The sequence below is a fragment of the Dendrobates tinctorius genome, unplaced genomic scaffold (assembly GCF_039654945.1).
Source record: "Dendrobates tinctorius isolate UK_male_01 unplaced genomic scaffold, ASM3965494v1 ptg000084l, whole genome shotgun sequence".
Classification (NCBI taxonomy): Eukaryota; Metazoa; Chordata; class Amphibia; order Anura; family Dendrobatidae; genus Dendrobates; species Dendrobates tinctorius.
The window spans coordinates 52,359,270-52,377,511 of record NW_027361752.1 but is presented as its reverse complement, the minus strand read 5'-3'; the positions used below and the strand labels follow the sequence as shown (position 1 = coordinate 52,377,511).

At 44.9% G+C, this 18,242-nt stretch overlaps 1 protein-coding gene across 1 annotated transcript in view; it reads right to left on the bottom strand.

The window, feature by feature from the left end:
• Window positions 1-965: 965 nt before the first annotated feature.
• BACE2 (beta-secretase 2) overlaps window positions 966-18,242 on the bottom strand; it is a 41,057-nt gene continuing 23,780 nt past the window's right edge. Inside the window, exons 3-9 of the mRNA XM_073584701.1 lie at window positions 17,257-17,473; window positions 16,442-16,570; window positions 15,178-15,312; window positions 13,201-13,302; window positions 12,369-12,518; window positions 6,304-6,472; window positions 966-3,203 (exon numbers count right to left, since the gene is read on the bottom strand). Coding sequence (XP_073440802.1) covers window positions 2,956-3,203; window positions 6,304-6,472; window positions 12,369-12,518; window positions 13,201-13,302; window positions 15,178-15,312; window positions 16,442-16,570; window positions 17,257-17,473 — 1,150 coding nt within the window. The 3' untranslated portion in view covers window positions 966-2,955. The remainder of the gene's footprint in view (window positions 3,204-6,303; window positions 6,473-12,368; window positions 12,519-13,200; window positions 13,303-15,177; window positions 15,313-16,441; window positions 16,571-17,256; window positions 17,474-18,242) is intronic.

The following is an 18,242-nucleotide window of genomic DNA, read 5'->3' as shown; positions in this document are numbered from 1 at the left end:
GTTTAATGTTGTAATTATTGGCATTAAGCCGCTCTATTAATGTAGTTCAATCCTTTACTGATCCCTCCTAGATAAATAGAATACCTATGTAGCGTATCCATTTATGGATTTTATCAATACATGGGATGGTCTCATCTTGGAAGATTTCTCACTCCCAATAACCTAAAAAAAGGTTAGCGTATGAAGGGGCACAAGCTGCCCCCATCGCTGTTCCCTGCTGTTGTAAATAAAAATTTTTATTGAATGTAAAAACATTATGGGTCAAAACAAAGTTTAACAAGGTGATAAGAAAATCTGCCATTGATTTGTCCACATTGCTAGATTGAAGGAACCAACTCACTGCCTTTAAGCCATCCTGATATTGAATCGAGTTATAAAGTGCCTCCACGTCTGCAGTCACAAGTGGCATATTTTAATTAAGGACTAGAATCAAGGCAGGAAGGCGTTGTTTTGCCATGCTAGTCTTATAGGGGCTGTGTAGCACCAGTTACTTCCGTATTGGGAAGAAAGTGGAGCTAATGAAATTGCTCACTTCCACATCAGAAGGAGAGCGGGTTCGGAGACTCCACATCTACTCATACCGGCCAAGTTGCACGCTTGATCAGCAGGCGTCATGAACCTACTCTATTTAATACGATCAGCAAAAGTGTCCTTTGCCTTTCTACAGGAATTGGAGGCAGAGAATTGTCTCCTGCTCTGCTCAAACTGTACATAGGAATAAAAGCGAGGTGCGTTTTTTAATTCAGGGCAAGAAAGCCATTGACAGATGCAACAATGGTGGGAAGTGATGGTAAAGTATATCCCCGCACCTATAGAGCTGGCAGAATGCTAATAAAGAGGAAATGCCAACTGAAATGTAATGGATGGCAAGTTACAGAGCAGAATAATAGGGAACGTTTCTGGGCATATTAAACTGTTGTGTGCCCAAAAAGTAGTTACTAATAGATAATGAGAGACGCAGTCACTAGATATAAATTTTGGTTTAATCGTGTGTTCAGTCTCATTTACAGTTTTATAAATACAACAAGAGTAGACATCCAGGTGTCAGATTGCAGTGATAACACTTAAAAATCAGAGCACAATTAATCGAAAATGTTTTAAAAAAAATATTTATATATTGGTTTATGGCTACCAGGAGGCAACCAAAAGAAAAAAAAAAAAAAAACGGAAACAAGAACGAAGCATGAGAGCAGCAAGAAAGCAGTACACAGATTATAATCAGGTGCACAATTCATTCGTACCAACTACATTAGTTTCTACTACAACTCTCATCATGGAATTAAAGCTCAGTCCCAGTGGGTGTGGAGTCAGTACAGGCAGCGGGTGGGTAAGGGTTAAAGGTCAGTCCCAGCGGGTGGGTTAGGGGGGCATCTCAGAATTTTCTTTTAGAAGTAGGTTCCTTTTAAAATAGGGCATTTGCACAAACTAGGTACCTCTTATGCAAATTAAAATATCAACAGTCATCCTACTTTACATGGAAAGCCCCGCCTACCTGACTGACTTGTAAAGTAGGAGGAGTCGTGAGAAATCAAATTTAACAAGCCAATTTATGGCCCGACTGACTGACTCTTTGGGAACGGAAATGCTCGTCGTCGTGTTGTACAAATGTCCTAATCAATAATTAACCCGTCCTAAAAGAAAAAATCCAAATTAAAGGACAAGTAAGAAAAAAGTAATATATAAGACTCAAACATTGTAAATGTGTTAGCTGCCAAGTGATTATCTTAGCATTACCATATATAAAAATAACCCAGACAAGATGGCTTTCTTTGCATTGATATCCCAACCAATAAAACTCATCTTAGCACTGCCCCTTTAAGGCTAGTAGACTTACTGACTATAGTCCAACAAGATGGCTTCCTCCATAATCAATTAAAGGGGCTGTCAGCACAGAATGACTGTTCAGACCAAGCACAGGTGCGACCATGGCGTGGTCGATCATTTCAGTGACCCTTGATTTCCATCTATCCCCCGCCCTTCTCTGGCTCTACAAAGGCGGAGCTGTCCATCAAAAAAATAGAGGTGGGGCAGAGATAGAGGGAAGACAAGTAGGTGGGAAGGTAAGACTGCCTTCCGATCCTACGATCACATTAACATCAATTCTCATTTTAATGAACGGATTTCATCACGGAGGATCGACACGTACAGTCCGAGAACAAACATCCCTGAAAAAAAAAACTAAGAAAACCAGAAGTGACAAGTCCATGTGGAATGTAGAGAGACGAACACACAAGTGCACACGGTCAAAAGAGGAATTGCTCCTTTAGGAAGGAAGGAAAAAAAATTGGAAAACCAAGAAAAAAAAACATTTTAAAAGGGACCTCAAAAATTGCCAATCCGTTGGCTGCGTGTCATAGAGCAGAAGGAGCCGAGCACATTGATATATAGTTTTATGTGAATAGATTCAGTAAAACATTTCCTTTATTCAATTAAACACATGATTTATACTTAGGGAGTCCAGTGGGTGGAACCCTCACCGAGTAGGACCACCCACTGGACTCCTAGCCATAGAACAGATATTTGAATATATTACAAGTTCTACAGAATATTTTCCCATAAAACTATATATCAAACGACTCAGTAAATCCTGCTCTATCACATGATGCTGTCAGAGGAGACACTGCGTCCAGTGTCACAGTTTCTCTTTCAATATTCAGTACTGCAGGTAAGTGAGTGCTCATGGTCTATGGCTTTTTGAGGAGGAAAAAAAATAAAAGATGAAATGAAACAGTGCCTCCAGTTAGTAGTAGTGTACGACGTTGCCAATTCTGGCATACTTTGGACTTTGAAAGGAAAGGACAGCAATAAGTTATGTAGAGAAGGTCACGTCTCAGAGAGCTTTGGTACTGACGGGTTCGTAAACCAAAAAAAGTTCCCAGCAGCAAGAAACTAATCATAAGGAATCACGGACAGGTCCATCCCGCTGTCCAGGGGGGATAAAACACCATCCTAAATTTATTTCCAACGGTGACGCACCAAAGAAGATTCATCGTTGACCACCTCAGGGTCATTGCTGTGACGTCTGTTGGGAAGAAGCAGCAAGACCACGAGAATCAGAAGTACTATGCCGCAGAAGGTCATGAGCGTGTAAGAGATAATCCACATGATCGGCTCCCGGAGGGGGTTGCGGGCAATGCAGTTACTGGCTACATCCACAGTACTGAACGGGCCGGAGATCTCAGACACCACCACACCTTTCACTTCTGCAGGAAAAAAAATATATAAAATTATACAGAGACAGGTTATATACACACTAAAATATTATATATATATATACACACACACCCATATACAGTATATATAGCTCTGGCAAGAATTAAGAGACCACTGCAAAAGTTTGTCTGATTTTTCTCTTTATATTTTTGAGTGAAATGTAAATTGCTCTTTTATTCTGTTAACTACTGACAACATGTCTCCGAATTTACAAGCACTAAATTTCGTATTTATTTTCAGAAAATGAGAAATGGTCAAAAGAACAAAAAAAAATGCAGAGCTTGACAACCTCAAATAATGCCAAGAAAGCAAGGTCATAATCATTTAGCAGCAACAATACTAGTGTTTTAACTCAGGAAGAGTTCAGAAATCAATATTTTGTGGAATAACCATGATTGTTAATCACAGCTTTCCTGCGTCTTGGCTGCTTTCCACCAGTCTCTCACACGGCTTTTGGGTGACCTTATGCCACTCCTCGTACAATATTATAAGCAGTTCTTCTTTGTGTGATGGCTTGTGACTGTCCATCTTCCTCTTGATTACATTCCAGAGGGTTTCAATGGGGTTCAGGTCTGGAGATTGGGCTGGCCATGACCGGGATTTGATGTGGTGGTCCTTCATCCACACATTGATTGACCTAGCTGTATGGCATGGCGCATTGTCCTGCTGGAAAAACCAGTGCTCAGAGTTGGGGAACATTGCCTGAGCAGAAGGAATCAGCTGTTTTTCCAGGATAACCTTGTATGCGGCTTGATTCATACGTCCTTCACAAAGATTAACCTGCCCAATTCCAGCCTTGCTGAAGCATCCCCAGATCATCACCGATCCTCCACCAAATTTCACAGTGGGTGCAAGACACTGTGCCTTGTACGTCTCTCCAGGTCTCCATCTAACCATTAGACGACCAGGTGTTGGGCAAAGCTGAAAACTAGACTCATAAGAGAAGATTACCTTACTCCCGTCCTCTATGGTCCAATCCTTATGGTCTTTGGCAAAACTTCAGCCTGGCTCTCCTTTGCTTCTCATTGATGAAAGGCTTTTTTTCTACCTTTACGTGACTTGAGCCCTGCCTCTAGGAGCCTGTTATGAATTGTTCTTGCCGTGCACTTCACCCCAGCTGCCATTTGCCGTTCCTTTTGTAGGTCACTTGATGCCATCCTGCGGTTGCTGAGTGACATTCAAATAAGATGACGGTCATCCCGGTCAGTGGAGAGTCGTTTTCGCCCTCTGCAGGTCTGTAGCTTTGTTGTCCCCAATGTCTGCTGCTTGACCTTGTTGTATTGGATTGCCGTCTTACAAATTTTAAGCATGAAGGCAACATGATGCTCACTGTATCTCTCTGCTAGTAAAGCCAGAATTGAGCTCTTCTTTTCCTCACTCAAGACTTTTCAACTCCTTTGGCATGGTTTAAAGTTATTTTCTCATTCCTATTACTTTTGGGATATTACTAGCACTTGTTTTGCCATCCAGCTTGTCCTATTGCAGGAGGATTGTGAACACCACAGCAGGGTTTATTATACTTTCCTTCGTTAAATAAGATTTGGTTCAGGTGATCACCTAATCAGAAGCACATTAAGTAGAATGAGGTGGACTCTGGTTGGAATTCAACGGACACTGGAATGTAATGGCTGCCAGACATGGAGAGAAGCGGATTTTTATAAAACTGTGTAGCCGTCTCTTAATTTTTGCCAGAGCTGTACATACATACACACACGTAATGCAGCATTTAGCCACTAGATGGCAGCTGATATCCTCCAATTACATAAGAGCAGGACTGTGTCAGTTTATTAAACCTCCTGTGTAATCCAAGATCAATTAATCTCCACATTCCGATGTTTTTGCATTTGTTTGTTTTACAGGACGAGTTGTAGTTTTAGGGCAAATACGATGTATTCAATTGTTATTCTTCTGAGTCGGGGGAGGGGTGGTGGAGTATTTTCTTTTTAGGACACTCCTTTTTATTTGATGTCATGGGTCATCACAATTAAAATAACAAAAATGTATAAAAAAAAAAAATTAATAAAATATATATATTTCACTATGAGCTGAAAAAAATTACATTTTTTAAATTTTACTAGAGGATTTGAAAATCTCATCGTTTCACATCACTTCTCTAATATTCCCTGGATTATGACCGTCAGTGCTACACGGACAGACGATTAGGGCCGCACCGTCACTGCAATGTCCCGCAATCCCCTTCCATAACAAACCTGCTTTTAAGCTACATTTTTTTGACCCCATATAAAAATTTCCTGATATGAAAAGTACCGATGGATTATCAACATTTTTGGATTATTGGATTCCAGATTAAAGGAATTTTTGAATTTGTATGTTCTGAAAATAAAAAAAAATAAAATAAAAAAGGGACAAACAAGGCGACGTCACCGACGACATATAGGAGGAAGGCCAACACCTGGGCCGGGGCATTGGCTCTATCAGGTGGTCGCCATTTTTGGGGTTTACATATCAAGAAGTCTTCAGGGAAGTAAGCGGTTAATAAGGAGGCCATCACAAAGAAAAATTGCCAGGAAATCTTCTCATTGTGTCGTTTCCCGGAGTGAAAGCCAAAGCAAACACGAAATGTGCAAGTAATGAGGACGAGGATTAAAGCGTCGCCCCTTAACACCACGCACAAAAGCCACTAAAGATGCAAAAATATTCACACCGGGGCAATGTAATAGGCACGTCTCAAAATTTGGAGGATGTGCCTATAGGTCTATATCGGACCCCAATAATGGCCATAAGTATCGCCAAATAAGCCAAGTAAGTGGCGTTTTGGGGACACAGCGTCTGACAGCTGATGGAGGCGGCCACTCTGCCTCATTCACAAAACCACAGATGCGGCCAGAGAAAGTCGCCAGACGCAGATTATGCCCAGGAATCTCGGTGTATTTCAGGATTATTTGTCCAGAATTGTGCGATTTAGAGATCTTTCTACAGAACAGAATCGGTGAATATTAGAAGCGCCCGATATATCATTTTCTAAAGGAAAACAAAGATTCTGGAAATGAACGGACACGATCTGTGCAGATTACATCCCCTAATGAACCAGCTGCCAATCGCCTCAGCAGCCATAGTCATCCCACTCACCTGCGCATTTACTGACGGCAAATCCAACCCTCCGCTCTTCCCTGTCGAAGATGACGTAGAACCCCTCCATGACGGTGGCGCCAATCACCAGAGCGCTGGAGGACGAGGAGATGCCGAAACGGAAACAGCTCAGATTCTCCCGGAAAGTCAATACGGACTGGATGTATAACTGGAGAACAAATATACAACGCTACATGTATAATAATACACGTATAATAATATAAAACCCACACACGTATAATACACACACCGTCACACGCACATAATACAACGTCACACACTGATAATACATACTATCACACATGTATAATACACAACACACACGTAGAACAAAACACGTAACACATGTATAATACACACACCGTCACACGCACCTAATACACACGTCACACACTGATAATACATACTATCACACATGTATAATACACAACACACGTATAATTATACACATCACACACGTAGAACAAAACACGTAACACATGTATAATACACACACCGTCACACGCACCTAATACACACGTCACACACTGATAATACATACTATCACACATGTATAATACACAACACACGTATAATTATACACATCACACACGTAGAACAAAACACGTAACACATGTATAATACACACACCGTCACACGCACATAATACACACGTCACACACTGATAATACATACTATCACACATGTATAATACACAACACACGTATAATTATACACATCACACACGTAGAACAAAACACGTAACACATGTATAATACACACACCGTCACACGCACATAATACACACGTCACACACTGATAATACATACTATCACACATGTATAATACACAACACACGTATAATTATACACATCACACACGTAGAACAAAACACCTAACACATGTATAATACACACACCGTCACACGCACATAATACACATCACACAATACACACCACATGTACACACACACACACCACATCACACATATATAATATAAAACACCTTCTACATTACACAATATGGAAGTTACCATTTACTTTATTCTTTTTTATTACACAGTTTTTTGTTGTTCCTGGCCATTCCATCGGGAAACGTCATCTGTCTCCCCATACTCTGGTACGTGTCAAACTGAACGTGACGCAGACCGCACTCCACCCTGTTTACCTTGTATTGTCACCAGGAAGGGTTGTTCTCTGGTTTAAGCAATCCCAGACTTTGGTTTCGTTATAGCCCTGGACTATGGACAGAATGTGCCCCCTCCACATTCCCCTCCAGGAGCTTTTTTGACCCCCCGATCCTACAGCCATAGACATTAATATGGAGTTGCTCCTCTGCAGATATAACGGCTCCTGCTCTTCTGGATTTCTACAAGATTTTGGAGGAGTCTGTGGGAATATTCACCTTTTCATCCAGAAGATCATTTGTGGGGTCAGGCCCTGATGTAGGGGGGAGGCCGAGGTCACAATCTCTGGTCTAGTTGTTGGATGGGGCTGAGGTCCGGGCTCTGTGCGGCCCCTCATGTTCTCCCCCCATGTCTGTATGGACCTTGTGCACTGGGCACAGTCATGGGGAACAGGAAAGGGTCTTCCCCAAACTGTTCCCACAAAGCTGAAGATACAATTGTCCACAAAGTCTTAAGACACCAGAACTAAGAGACCGCGGCTGCCCCCTGATAACAGCCCATAGCATTATCCTCCTCCCCATCTGTACAGGGGGCACAATGCAGTCAGGGGGTAACGTCCTCCCGGAATCACCAAACCCAGACTCCTCCATCAGGGAAGTGTGACCCGTCACTGCACAGACCACGTCTCCTCCAGAGTCCAGTGGTGGCGGCTTTACACCACTCTATCCGACGCTCGGCATTGTGCTTGGTGATGTATGGCTGCATGCAGCTGCTCGGCCATGAAGCTCCCGGCGGGGGCGCAGTGCTTGTGCTGATACCAGAGGAGGTCTGGACTCTGCAGTTATGGGGTCAGCAGAGCGGTGGTGACTTTTCTGCCCTCTGCTCCTCAGCACTCGTCCCCCCGCTCTATAACATTACGGGGTCTCCACTTCGTGACCGAGTTGCTGCTGTTCCTTACACTTCTCAATAATATCACTCACAGTTGATGGGGGAAGATTCAGGAGGAAAAAAAGTCATGAACGGACTTGTTACCCCAGTGGCTCCTATTCCAGGACCGTGTTGATCAGTGAGCTCTGCACCACCGGCCAAACTGGCCCAATACTTTTCTACGTATAGTTTTTCAGTCTGCTGTGGATTTTCCCGTCAGTCATTTATTAGAGCTAATCCTTCTTTTTTTCCTTAGCCATTAGTAACATCTTATTGCTGTGGAGACTTATTACACATTCACCATATTATAAGTAATTTGTTATTGCTTCCAGCGAAAAGAGATTTGGTTTCTTTAATGGTGGCACACAGTTTTCTTAGGGTCCGTCTGTGGGGCGGTTGGTCTGACGGACGGATCTGCCCAAGGAGAGAGGCAGAGGAGCAGCGCAGTGTAGGCTGAGATATAGAGCCAGGGGCGACATGTGGCCGTTTGACCATTAGAGGGCAGTGGGGAGCGTAGGAGAGAGTGGTTATGTAACTGCCATGGGTCAAGGTCACTGCCGTTGGTTAAAGGTTACGGTCAGGTGATAGTGGGCGGAGCTACTGGGACTGGGGAGTATAAGAGGTCTGGGAAGGTTCTGGAAGTTCCAGTCAGCCAAGGGCGCTCACTAGAGAGAGGAGAGTTAGCTGTAGGCAGAAAGACAGAAAAGGCCTACAGAGAGCTACTGACCGTGGAGACGGTCACGGGGGGTGACCCAAAAGGACAGTGGCTGCGGACAGAGACAGACTGAGTATCAGGTGGACGGCGTACTCTAAAGGGTGAAACGCTGTGGTGAAAGTGCTTAGGGCAGCCACAGCGGGGAAGAGCCATAGAGGACGCCACGAACGATAATATAAGGAAGAGAAGGTACCGGGTCCGTGTGTAAAAGTGAATTGTGGACAAATCCTGTGATGAAGTACGGTGGTCGTCCAAAAAACGGCCATTAAAATCTGAACTGTTGGACACAACCCTTGTCTCAGTCTCATGTCTGCCGGCGCCACGAAGTGGGTCACCCCCCAGTCCTGTTGGATCAGCACCACCTAATCGCCTCCCTCAGCCCGACCCTACATTTGGCGTAGTCGGCAGGATCGTTGCTGCCAATACAACATCTTCAGTGGCAAGCCTGCCACCAAGTAACAAAGGCCCCCAAGCTGTGTGGGGTGAAGAATTTTATTTTTTTTTCTCTTTCGCTCCCTGTGGATTACAATTTGAACCTGCGCTTTGGATTGCTGGCTGCTAATAAGATAAACCAGAGCAGAAACGCGTACTGCTAATATGGCTGTGACGTATCAGCAGCAGGAAGAAACACAGGGGTTTGAAGCCGTAACTGACAATCCAGGACTGTGTCGCATCCGCCCCTGGGGGGGGGGGGGGGGGGGGGGGGGGGGGACGGCTTACATCAGAAGGCAGCCACCCTCCCATGCTGGCCCTTGGAAAATGGTGGAGAGGCCGATCAACGCCCCACCCCTGGTGAAAAGACTGGGTGTAGCTGCTTGGCGCCGTTGAGTCTCGGAAACTCAGACGATATGCGACGTTGCAGTTGCTGTGGCCTCAGACGCCTGGAATGGAAATGGCGTCAGGAGGGTGAAAACCGCCGGGAGACCTGCTCCTGGGAGCCATTCTCGGTGGTCCGTACCTCATTGCACCCGCCAGTGGGAGAAACTGGAAATACATCTCATGCGGAGCCATCGGGCCTGGAGGCCAGCCCTGCCAGACGGCAGAGTGAATACTCATGGCGACTGGAGAAGCTGCGGGAAAGCCTACAGGGAGCCGCGACGCCGGGGAAGGCGAGCATTCCCCCACCTCAGCCGGCGGCATCACAGGCAGAACCCGCCCCAGGGCTAATGCATTTAACAGACCCTCGGACCCTGACTCTGGCCCTCAGCCTCCCCGGCTGACTTCCTGATCTACAGCAACCACGGTCCTGAATGATTCCATGGCTCCTGATGACCGTCAAGATCTGCCCCGCCTGGCGACGCCGGTGTGGAGTCAACCTACGGCTGCCCCTGCGCTGATCCGTTTACCAGCCGCGGCCTATTCACCAGAGCCTGCTGTCATTTCGGGCCCGCCGCAGGTCACCACGGCCTATTTAATGACACCCGCGGCCGCCGCTGTTTCATCTGCGACCATGGCTGCGGCCTACACACCCGAGCCCACGGCCGCCTTGATTCTGGCTGCGGCCAACCACGCAGCCTACCCGAAAGCACCTGTGACCGTTACTCCGCCTTGCCCGCTACTCCGGTTACGGCCTGTTCTTCAACTACTGCAGCCGCCTCTGCCCCGTTCTTGACCCCGACTGCGGCCCGCCCACTGGACTCTGCGGCCTATACCGGACCCTCTGCTTGGGTTGCGGAGATCATTGAGGAAAAGAAGGCCAAGGAGCGGGAGGTGTGGCCACTGCTCCATGAAAAAGGGGAGGCCGCCATGCCTGTTCCTTGGTCACACGGGCGGCTGGTGTACCTGGATGCCGGCAAAGGCTACGGGTTTATCAGAGATCGTACCACCGGCCATAAAATTTATTTAAACGTGGCTTTCATCAAGCACGGCCGGGTTCCGCGGGAGGGAGATTTAGTCTCCTATTACAAGGAATATTGCCCCCGCGGCTATTATGCGGTGGCCGTCATTGCTTACCCTGAGGGGTATGAGCCTCCAAAATAGAGACAGTACTGGCATCCCAGAGACTCTACGGCAGTGGAGTCCCCTGTTACGGCAAGACAATGGCCGCCAGGAGGTGGCCTGGAGGGCCCATACAATGGATTGCCAGGACTGCAGTGCACCGTTGCACAAAGAGGGGACTGTTCCGCGTCCCCATAGGAAGCCTACCCTCCTCCTGATGTATCAGGAATGCCAGTGGGGGTGTTGTTCGTAAAGGAAGGGGGAGCGCCCCTGTACTCATTCTGATAATAGTTTTTTTTTTGCTTTTTTTGTGCTTGCTTTGTTGTGTGTTTAACGAGTATTGGTCTAAAAAAAAACGTATTGCAACAAATATGGTAAAGTGTTATTTTAAAAAAATGTGTGTATTCAACAGGTTTCCGGGTGCATGCAGTATGACGACCACGACGTATTTAAGAGGACAGGACGTCAAGACAGGAAGAGTGTAGACAGACCGGGGTACATGAGTCAGGCCCCCAGTACCACGCATCCCTCAGAGTAAGATTGTCGAGGACGACAATAAACAAAGGAAGGGAGAATGTGGGGAGGTTGGTCTGTCGGACGAATCTGCCTAAGAAGAGGGGCAGAGGAGCAGCGCAGTGTAGGCGGAGATATAGAGCCAGGGGCGACATTTGGCCGTTTGACCATTAGAGGGCAGTGGAGAGCGTAGGAGAGAGTGGTTATGTAACTGCCATGGGTCAAGGTCACTGCCATTGGTTAAAGGTTACTGTCAGGTGATAGTGGGCGGAGCTACTGGGACTGGGGAGTATAAGAGGTCAGGGAAGGTACTGGAAGTTCCAGTTAGCCACGGGCACTCACTAAAGAGGAGTTTGCTGTAGGTAGAAAGACAGAAAAGGCCTACAGAGAGCTACTGACAGTGGAGACGGTCACGGGGGGGGGGTGACCCAAAAGGACAGTGGCTGCGGACAGAGACAGACCGTGAGTATCAGGAGGACGACGTACTCTAGAGGGGGGAAACGCTGTGGTGAAAGTGCTTAGGGCAGCCACAGCGGGGAAGAGCCATAGAGGACGCAACGAACGATAATATAAGGAAGAGAAGGTAAAAGTGAATTGTGGACAAATCCTGTGATGAAGTACGGTGGTCGTCCAAAAAACGGCCAATAAAATCTGAACTGTTGGACACAACCCTTGTCTCAGTCTCATGTCTGCCGGTGCCACGAAGTGGGTCACCCCCCAGTCCTGTTGGATCAGCACCACCTAATCGCCTCCGTCAGCCCGACCCTACACGTCTCCCAAATGTCATTGTGTGTATGAGGCCTAAAGTCTGCTAATGAAAAGACTGCACAGATATAATAAAAAAAACAAACAAACAAAATACTGAACCTGAGGTTTTATGGCGAGACGGAAGGACATGCTGGAGTTCACATCCCGCAGATAGATAGATATGTCCGGAAAGTACGCCCATGGCTCCTCCGTCTTCTCCCAGCACGCGAGCTGCAGGCCCGTCCAGAAGTCGTTATTGAAATTCTCAATCTGCAGAATCAATGAAAGGACGGAAATTATATTTTATATAAATTATATTTAGCATATAGTTTAATTTAATATTTTTTAATTTTATCCCCACTGATCACTTATGTGAATGGTAAAGAAACAAAAAGGTAAAAAAAAATCATTTATACTTTACCATTCACATTAAGTGATCAATGGGGATAAAAGAATGAAGAAAAATTAAAAATATTAAATATGAAAAATGTAATATTACATAACGTGTATATTTTACTATTATTTTTCATTCATCGTCACTGACCAGTTCAATGATCGGTAACGTAAAAAAAAAAAATATTTACAATATATTTTATTTTTTTTTGCACGATCAATAAGATCCGGGTGAATCCTCAGGCTTGTACAACTGAAAACCCCTGCTCTGCCCTGCTTGTAATACAAGGTGGAGCCGCCGTCTGTGACAGTATTTTCCAGTGACGTGTTGTGTTTGGTAAAGGAGAGAACGTGGCGCGATCTCCGGACAGAAAAGCAAACACCATAATTATACATGGTGCTGCGCGAGATGGATCAAAAGGTTCAATCATTCCCCCAAAGATTCCAATTTGTGCATTAAAGAACTTTTTGAACAACTTTTTTTTTTTACTTATTTAATTTTAAGTAAATGGTGTAAGTCACCAGGTCTTGTAGCGAGTATTTCCTTATCAAAACTCACCAAAGACGTCTCAATAATCCCCTCCACCACTGCATTGAATACTTTGTCAGGCAGTCGCAGGAGGGTCGTGCCGCTGTCCACAATGGCTTTATCAGAATTGTACTAAAGACAAAAGAAAAGGAAAAAAAACAAAAAAAAAAAAAACCTTAAATTATTCAGACAGAAAACCCACTCAAATGATTGCATTTTGAAGAATTCATCTATAGCCGTTAATTTAGAAAAAAAAAAAAAAAATACATGATTAGACAAGTATTAAAACCTGTGTTTTCCCTTCTATTCCCACTGCTCTATCAAGTACACCGTTTTTTCATAATCTGCCGCTCGGCTACAGAGATATGAGCCTGTTTATTTAGCAATTTTTATGGTCTTTAGAAGAGGGTGTGGCTCACAGGGTAATTATGCACAGAAGCCTAAACACACGCCCCTGAGGATCCTTTGAGTGATGCCCCCTTAGTAAAGACCACAAAAATAGCGGGAAATTTAAAAAAAAAAAAAAAAAAAAAAAAAGCCCATATCTCTCCATATCTATGGAACAGTATGGAGGATTCAAAAAAATAAAAAATAAAACTAAGGGTGGATAAAAACTGGATACGCTTGTCCTGGTGATAGTTGCTCGCTAATCACTTGAGTAATCAGCCAGTCCCCTTCACACACACGTCTGGTCACAAGCCAAAAAAAGATGCACTGCCCTATGTAAGTAGATTTCATAGGATCAGGCACCTGAACTAATTATTATTGTTTAGTGGTCTTTAGCGCGATCTCGAACCATGGTGTCTTGATGGATGAATGCTCTGTAGGATGATCGATCTTGTGCAATCCTAGATAGGGTCACCAGGGTCTTCTGGCCTGGTTCCTTGTATTCTTCCGACCATGACGACCTTTCGTATGAGGTGTCCAAAGTAGGCAAGTTGTAGCTTTGTAATTTTTGCGTCAAGTGACACGTCTGGCTCGTTTTGTTTGGTCTTCTTGGCATCCATGGTATTGATAACATCCTTCTCCATTACCACAAATTTGAAGTTGTTGATTCTTCTTCTGTCTTGTTTTTTTATCATCCAGGTTTTGCTTCCGCATGTTACTACAGAAAAGACCAGACCTATGTAGGAGCCGTGTCTTTGTCACTATTAAATGTTCCTTGATTTGAAAACCCTTGTCCAGTAACTTCATTGTTGGTTTTCTCCTATTGACTTCCGATGTCATCTCTGCATCTCGAGTCATCATTGATCCAAGTAGGTTGAAGTCCGTTACAGCTTCCAGTTCTTCTCCATCCATCTCAAATGTGTCCCGGTCGTACCTGGCAGTGATCAAAATCTTTGTCCTCCTTGTATACAGTGGGAGTGTCATGTTCGAGCTTTCCAGCTTGACACTCCGTAATAAGTCCTTGTTGCCATCAATGTTTCATCGTCTGTGTATTTTAAATCGCTGACGATTCATCAGGCAATTTTGATTCCATCTTATTTTCCCGCAACTCCAGCCTTCCTGAAAACCTGACTAACCTGAGCTAAAGGAACTTCTAATTGGATTTTTTTTATTTTTTTTTTCAGGTGGAAAATCCATGTAAAGGCATAATATACAATTAGGTCCTGCTTTCTAAATGAATGCCACTCTTACCTTTGAGCTGTAGCTATCATAGTAGTCACTAAATGCAACCTCGGGCCGAATTCTGATTATTTTTCACTGACCACAGGTTTCCTGACCAGAACTTACAGCATCATAGGTACATATGAAGATATAAGTTCTGGTCGGGATTCCCAAGGTCAGCCCAGACAGACATTGTAGGGGCGGTATACGGTGTGTAGTGGCACCATTATAGAAACTAAAATCCAAAGCATCCTATAAACCGACTGTCTAAAAATATTCCAAAATGCAAGTTAGAAAAGTAGAAAATCAAAACCAGAAATAACCGACTTATTGGACTTCAGTCTCAGGCCTCTGCCTGGCGACTTTAGATCGGATAACAAAGCATTTTCCCCAATTTACCTCCATACAATCCAGGTTTAAGTTTAAGCCTCCAACTTCAAACTTGAGAACCTCTACTTGGTAATACCACTCCTCAGTGATCGGCGTGTACCAGATCTCACCGGTGTACAGACTCGGCTCAATACCACCCATGACCTACAGGAGGGAAGAGTATGATGAGAAGCCAGTTACAAAACTAGGACTGAGAAGGAGAGGTTAAGTAAAAGTTGGTGTTATCAGAGTTTTCATTAGGGGTGTGTACTTCTCCCTGTATGATGCTGACCAATCGTAAGCTGGCAGTAACAGCGGAAAAAGAACACGCCCCCACCACAGCTTAGAGCAGGTTTTTCAGTGTGTGAGATGTAAGAAAATAGCTCTAACCTCTTGGTCTAACCTCCTGCATGGATCAGTGTGGGAGAAGAGCACAGCTCAGTTTAGTTGGGTCACATTACAAGCCTTCTATGAGCTCTCCTGATTATTGAGAGTGTCAGTTATTACACTTATGTCTGTTGTGCTCAAGCAACTTGTAATCCCTCTGCAGTGAGATAAAGGCTGTCATTGCATCTCATATAGAACCAGCATGTATTGTCTGGGCTACTGCTATGTGAGATGTAGAGAGACATAAGTGTGATTACTGACATCTATGGACAGGCAGTCTGGGGGAATAGCAGTGCAGCAGAGCTGAAAGTGCTATCAGAGGAGGAGCGCTGATAAAAGGATTTGTAATGTAACACAGCTAAACTTTAATGCCCCCCAACCCCACACACAATGAATCACACAGGAGGTTAGACCAGGAGATCAGAGCTGTCTCATACATCTCACACACCAAGAACCCGGCTCTAAGCTATGTTGGGGGCGTGTTCTTCGTTCTCTAGTCTGTTGCTGCCTGCTGATTGTTCAGCATCATACAGGGAGAAGAAGGATACGCCCCTCAGTAAAAACTGTCTGATAACACAGTTGGACTAAAAAAAAAAAAAAAAAAAGGGAGGGGCTAAATCCTTGCATAGAAGTCAGAAGTAGGTTCTTCTGATAGCTGCTAGTTTGGATGAAGTGAATACAATTACAACTTGACACTCGTAGACCCTAAGCAAAAATCTCCAAGGAAGCCTCCAACTGTCGCAGGTCTTTATTGATAATAGTCTTTTCGTGTGGGTCACAGGGACCTTTTGGGGCCCATTGGCTCCAGGGCCCAGGTGCAATTCCAACTTCTGCATCCATTACAGTTACACCCATAGTTGCAGCCGAATCGTTGTAGCACTTAGGAGTATGTATCACAGCTACTTACCAGACTGCCTCCATTGCTGCCCTCGCCGGTGGTGGGTAGACCGGCTCCACACATCTGCATGGAGAAGATATTGGGAATATTCTGCTGTTCTACCAGGGAATCAAAGAAAGTTTCTATAGAGCTGGAAGGCTGGAATATTGGAGGAAAAGAAAAAAAATGAAACAAAAACAACTGCAGGAATTAAAAGAAGTTTTCTACGATTTTCCGTCCTCTCCGATCTGCTGAGACAAAGCAATGGTGTCATTTACTCTCCCTCTTATGGCTTGCCTAAGAAAAGCGCCATACGTAGGGGTGTGGCTGTGCCTGGTACTGCAGCTCAGTAACAGTGATGTGTAATGAACGGATCTGCCCTGACCACAAAAATCTAACTTGTTCCATACATGAGGAGATGTATCGATGCATCTGTAAAGTTTGGGGTTTGTACCAGACACCTAATGTCCAGTGCTGAACTCCAAACATTGACTTCTTCTGGAAGTGAGACTGTGAAAAAGAGTGCGAGAGAAAGAGAGCAAAAAAGAGCGCGCAGAGCAAAAGATTTTTCAGCTCCAAAGTACGGGTCCTCATTGACTTCTATGAGGTCCGGGTGCAGTTCTGGTACCTGAACCGAACAGTGGACTAAAGTTTGGCGAACCTGAACTTCCAGGTCTGCTCCTCCCTATTCAGAAGCAATGGAAACTTTTCCCAATTTCTGCGATGGTTTTTTTTTAGGCACATGTGCCAGATTTTCCAAGTAAAGTCCTCTAGTATAAAAATAAAAGGTGATCTACCAGAAGTGGTGCCAGGCTTACGTTCTGGTGGGATACGCGACACCTCACCTTGGCCAAGGTCCTGTATGCCAGTCCTAGAATCCCATGCCAGTTGATTTGAGGCATAAAGAAACTCTCCGACTCCAGGATTGAGGCGATGTTCACCACAAAGGTGGCATTTAAACCCTTGGGAATCGTAATTACATCTTTCCCCAGAACTCCGGTCCAACTTCCCTGAGTGTAACGGACCGTGACGTCAATTCCCAGCGGCTGGTATGTACTGGACCTACAAAATAAAAAGAAAAAAAAAAAAAGAAAATTCTTAATTTATTTACGTGAAAACCAATATGACTTTAGTCATCCTCTTGGATTAAACTAATAAATATTCTATTTTCTAGCTCTATCCGCAACTGGGAAAGCCAGGTGACGAGTCTCATAATCGGGGGTAGCGGAGGTATTAGCAGGAGCCCCCTTATGAGAAAATCACCCAGAAAGAAGAAATCTCAGATCTCAGGATTGGGGCTGGAAGTAAAGCCCGGACAGCACATGAACGGCTCCATCTCGCCTATTGTCCAATAGTAAGCAGCCATATAAAAGACCAATCTCATCGAGTAACGTGTCAGCAGAGCTGAACGTGGCATCTGACGGACCACCACTCATCTGGGGAATGAAGGGGCCGCAGTTCGGGTGTCAAGCTTTCTTTATTTTTCTCTCATGGATGGCAGTCCCCTCTGCCGCCAGCACCTAGTTGTGCAGGAAGTAAATGGGGTTCGGGCGCACAGCCATGGGGTCCGGAGTGCGGCCAGCTGGCAAAACCTAGAATGGGGTGTAGCTCTACGTCTGGAACCCACACCCATCTGGACGATGGAACCCACATCTCACCAACATTTATGGCGGGGACTGTCCCTATACTATAAATGGCAACTATTGGAATAATCCTTCAATGTTCGCTGGAGACCCGACCTCTGGGACCTCCACAGTCCTCCAAATTAAGAGGCCACAGCCATGCTTCAGTGCGCTACACCTGTGCACAGCAGCGCTCCTGGACACACTGG